This window comes from Apium graveolens, chromosome 8 (genome assembly GCF_009905375.1).
Source record: "Apium graveolens cultivar Ventura chromosome 8, ASM990537v1, whole genome shotgun sequence".
Classification (NCBI taxonomy): domain Eukaryota; kingdom Viridiplantae; phylum Streptophyta; class Magnoliopsida; order Apiales; family Apiaceae; genus Apium; species Apium graveolens.
Genome location: NC_133654.1, coordinates 103,963,064 through 103,967,912, shown reverse-complemented (window position 1 = coordinate 103,967,912; position 4,849 = coordinate 103,963,064). Strand labels below are relative to the sequence as shown.

Sequence of the window (4,849 nt, the reverse complement as noted above, 5' to 3'; positions counted from 1 at the left end):
ATCAGTATGTTGGTCAGAATCAAAATCAGCAGTTTCAGCGACAGAAGCAAGCTAAGCAGTGGTGAATCGGCAACATGGGCAGAGTCGTTACTCAGTGTATGGGGGAAACCCCAATATGATTCCAGTGGCTCCTTGTGCTACATGTGGTGGACATCATCCGGGTAGAGCATGTTATAGACAGACGGGGGCTTATTTCTTGTGTAGTAGCATGTCCCACAGGGCAAAAGATTGTACAGTGTCCTGCAACATTGGTGGAGGAGGAGCTGGCGGTGGTAGTGGCAGTCAGCAAAATCCTATAGCCAGAGTATTTGCATTGACTGCAAATCAGGTAGCAGCTAATTCAGGTACCATTTTAGGAACACTTCTTGTTGGTAGATGTGATGCTTATGTGTTTTTTATACTGGTTCGACCCATTTTGTTGTGTTTTTATCATTTGTTCGTCATCTTGGTGTTGCACCTTGATTATTATATCCTTATATGTCTATTGCTACCCCGATGAGGAATTCTGTTATTATATCTGATATATATTCAGAGTGTCCGATAGGTTTTGAAGATAGAAATTATAAGGTTAACTTGCTTCCGATGGATATGTATGACTTTGATATTATCTTGGGCATAGATTGGTTGAGTGAACATCGTGCCACAACTGATTGTCAAGGAAAAAGGGTGATCTTTGGGGATACAGATAAACCAGAATTTTTATACCAAGGGTCTCAGCCGAAGGGGGATGTTAAGTTAATTTATGCTCTAAAGGCGAGTAAATTATTGTCTAAGGGTTGTGATGGCTACCTTGCTTTCGTGAAGGATACATCGAAGGATGAACCTCGCATCGAGGATTATCCAGTTATGAGGGAGCATGAAGATGTGTTCCCCGATGAGCTACCAGGTTTGCCTACATATAGAGAGGCGGAGTTTACTATTGAACTAGTTCAAGGTGCTGAGCCTATATCTAAGGCATTTTACCGGATGACACCACTTGAGTTGCAGGAATTGAAGGAGCAGTTGCAAGAGTTGTTGGATAGGGGATTTATCAGGCCAAGTGTGTCTCCGTGGGGCGCTCCTGTATTGTTTGTGAAGAAGAAGGATGGTTCCATGAGATTGTGTATTGACTATAGGGAGTTGAATAAGGTGATTGTCAGAAATAGGTATCCTTTGCCACACATTAATGACTTGTTTGATAAGTTACATGGGGCGAAGTACTTTTCAAAGATATATTTGAGGTCAGGTTACCATCAGTTTCGAGTTAGGGATGAAGAAATTCTGAAGACTGCATTTCGCACTCGTTATGGTCATCATGAGTTTCTCGTGATGTCCTTTGGGTTGACGAATGAACTAGCGGTATTTATGGATTTGATGAATCGGGTCTTTCATAATTATCTGGATAAATTCATGGTGGTCTTCATCGATGATATCTTGATATACTCTAGGAGTAGAGAGGAGCATGAGAAGCATTTATGTACTGTACTTGAAATTTTGAGGGAGAAAAAGTTGTTTGCAAAATTTTCCAAGTGTGAATTCTGGTTGGAGGAAGTGGCATTCTTGGGGAATATTGTGTCTGGTAGGGGCATTGAGTTGGAACCTGTGAAAATCGAGGATATTACTAATTGGACCAGACCTAGCAATGTGACGGAGGTGAGGAGTTTCTTGGGTTTGGCAGGTTATTACAGGCATTTTGTGGAAAGTTTTTCTTCCGTAGCTTTGCCATTGACTCAGCTAATGAGGAAGGGAATCAAGTTCGAGTGGAATGGTGATCGTGAGAAGAGCTTTCAAGAGTTGAAGAAGAGATTGGTGTCAGCTCTAATACTTGTGTTGCCATCAGGGAGTGGAGGTTTTCAGGTTTATAGTGATGCTTCTAAGAGAGGATGGGGTGTGTTCTTATGCAGCATGGGAAAGTGATTTCTTACGCCTCTAGGCAGCTTAAACCCTATGAGGTAAACTATCCTACCCATGACTTGGAGTTAGCAGTAGTGGTCTTTGCTTTGAAGATTTGGAGACACTATCATTATGAAGAGACTTGTGATATCTTTACTGATCACAAGAGTCTCAAATACATCTTTACTCAGAAGGAGCTTAAAATGAGGCAGCGGAGGTGGCTTGAACTTCTTAAGGATTATGATGCAAATATCAGTACCATCCGGGGAAGGAGAATATAGTGGCAGACGCTCTTAGTAGGAAGAACTTGGGGAGTGTTGTATCTCTCATTACTCAGCCGCACCTTATTTCAGATTTGGAGCGCTTGGGTGTTGAGTTATATATTAGAGGATCAAATTGTAGCATTGCAAATTTGAAAGTGGAACCAAATCTTGTTTCAAAGGTTAAGGAAGCCCAGAAGAATGATATAGGTTTGAAAGCTATTAGATCCGAGGTGGCAGGTGGAAAGCAAATACATTTTCGTGTTGATGTTGAGGGTGTGATATGGTTGGGTGGAAAATTGTGTGTTCCTGCAGATCCGATAATTCGCGAGGAAATTTTAAAGGAGGCTCATAGTTTTTCATTATCTATCCATCCAGGTTCCACCAAGATGTATAGGGATTGGAAGAAACACTTTTGGTGGAGTGGAATGAAGGGAGATATAGCAAAATTTGTGGAAAATGTCTTACATGACAACAAGTGAAGATAGACCATCATAGGCCTAGTGGATTGTTGCAGCAGCTAGATATTCCAGTTTGGAAGTGGGAAAACATTACTATGGATTTTGTGACTCATTTGCCGAGGACTTTCAAGAAGAATGATTTCATATGGGTGGCGGTTGATAGACTTACTAAGTCCGATCACTTCTGGCCTATTAGAGAGACTACACATGTTCATGAGTTAGCAGAGATTTTTCAGCGAGATATTGTTAGACTTCATGATGTGCCTGTATCGGTAGTTTCTGGAAGAGATAAGAGGTTTACATCGCATTTTTGGAAGGGGTTCCAACAAGCTTGGGGTACAAGACTTAATTTTAGTACAACTTATCATCCATAGACTGATGGATAGTCAGAGCAGACAATTCAGACATTGGAGGATATGTTGAGTGTAACACCCCCAAATCCGGGGTCGGGGATCCGGGTTGTCACGAGTTCCATTTCCCTTAACAACACCCAATCTTATTAAACAATCAACTACTCTTTACTGTGACCCCACAATATACACACACACACCACAAGTTATAGTCTCAGAGATGAATATCCAAAAATAATCACAAGTCGTTTTATTCCACAATTAAGTCAATACACCTTAAAAATGTTTCTGAATAAATTTACATTTCTTTGCCATTATTACAATTCATAAATATACATAAATCTGGTACATTAGAAGTTTAAAGCCTAGCCTATTGGTAGCTCCTACCTCAGCTACGGCGGCATCAATGCTTCTAGAAAACTGCGGAACGTCTCCTAATCGCTTGCGAATCGGGAGCTTGGTCCTGTTCATCCTTTCTATCTATTGTTGTGTGATGAAAGAAGAAAGCAAGGGTGAGCAGCAAGCCCACCAAAATAATATGTATAATGATTAATAGTATATGAGCCTTCTCTTAGTACTCATGAAAGTCTTGGTCAAAAGAAATGAACCAAGTTGATATCTTAATGCGATGAAGTCGCAAAATATTCAGTATATATATATATATACATATATACTTTTCAAAATATTGGAAGTCCTCTTCCATGCATAATATACACAAAGTCCCAGTGTATAACTGTATATAAAAAAAATATCGTTGCAAGGTGATCTCATATATCTAACCTTGTCTCAACGTTTTTCTGAAAATCTTTGTCATTCATAAGATAATTATTAATTAGATATAAGTTTAAAAGATGAAGTTACAAGATACCCCAATATACTTATATCTTTCCCAAATACTACTTGAACTACCACCGTTCAAGTTATAATTAGCTTCAAAAGTTCATCACATAAATGAGACTATAAGACAAGATTTGAATAGATTAAATCTTTAAAATATTATCAAAATAAAATGAAGTTACGAGATACTTCATTTGATGTAAACATCATTTTGAAAACTTGACCCTGCCAACACTCAACAATCGCCCAACCGTAGCCTTTCTATCGAAGTGCTCTGGGTAGTGTTGCAGAAATTATCCAATTGGATGATGAACTCATTACGGGAGTTTGCCGCGCCAGGAAGACCATTTACGATGATCAGTCGTAGTAGTGCAACCCCACCATTTTCTACATGTAGAGGAGAACCTGTCGGATTTACTTGTCAACCGAACACTGAACTCCTAAGGAATGGACCGCCTTAGCGGAACTTCCAGGCCATTTGGGCCAATATAATAAGGCTGGGCCGGCGCCACTCGACCACTTACGCCACTCCTAGTTCAGATGAAATCTATGACTCTGAAACGTAAAGCTCGTTTCCCCCTTTCCCCAAGTAGAAACTTGTTGATACGGCTCCACCAAGAAGTCGTATCTAGTTGGAAAGGAAAACTCACCGATATTTCCCAGGCGATGCCTGTTAATGGATTAACTTGTTCCAAGAATTTTACTTCCCGAGTGTTGGGTAAGTAATCAATTCATTTATCAAAACAGCAACCTTGTTGCGAATATAAAACACACCACAGAGCCGGATCCCTCAGGTTTTGAGCGAGTATTTAAATCCCCTTCGAAAGGAGGATCTTAAATATATAAAAAAAATGAGTTTTGGGATCCGCTCTAACTTTTAAAAATCATTTTGAAGACTCGCAAAACATTTTTAAGAATGTTTGGAGTGAAGCTGATTTAATGAAGTAAATCAGTCCCCAGAATATTTAGAAAATGTCTGAATATTATTATTTAAATAATATTCCCATAAAGAATAATCTTTATAAAAATAATTGAAGTAGAAGTTTTAAAACTTATACTTGAAATGAAT

The 4,849-nt window shown here is 39.3% G+C and overlaps 1 protein-coding gene across 1 annotated transcript; it reads left to right on the top strand.

The window, feature by feature from the left end:
- The first annotated feature begins 208 nt into the window (after positions 1-208).
- LOC141679823 (uncharacterized) lies at positions 209-2,614 on the top strand. The gene is made up of 4 exons (XM_074486209.1): positions 209-344; positions 545-1,010; positions 1,428-1,828; positions 2,226-2,614. The coding sequence occupies exons 1-4, from the start codon at positions 209-211 to the stop codon at positions 2,612-2,614; spliced, it is 1,392 nt and encodes a 463-aa protein (XP_074342310.1).
- The last annotated feature ends 2,235 nt before the right edge of the window (positions 2,615-4,849 follow it).

What these genes read in the sequence shown, in the direction of transcription:
- LOC141679823 (XM_074486209.1), top strand. Translation starts at nt 209, where the DNA reads ATGTCCCACAGGGCAAAAGATTGTACAGTGTCCTGCAACATTGGTGGA. An exon ending in TTGAAGGAGCAGTTGCAAGA is followed by an intron (nt 1,011 to 1,427) that starts GTTGTTGGATAG and finishes GATATACTCTAG; the next exon opens with GAGTAGAGAGGAGCATGAGA. An exon ending in GTTGCCATCAGGGAGTGGAG is followed by an intron (nt 1,829 to 2,225) that starts GTTTTCAGGTTT and finishes ACCTTATTTCAG; the next exon opens with ATTTGGAGCGCTTGGGTGTT.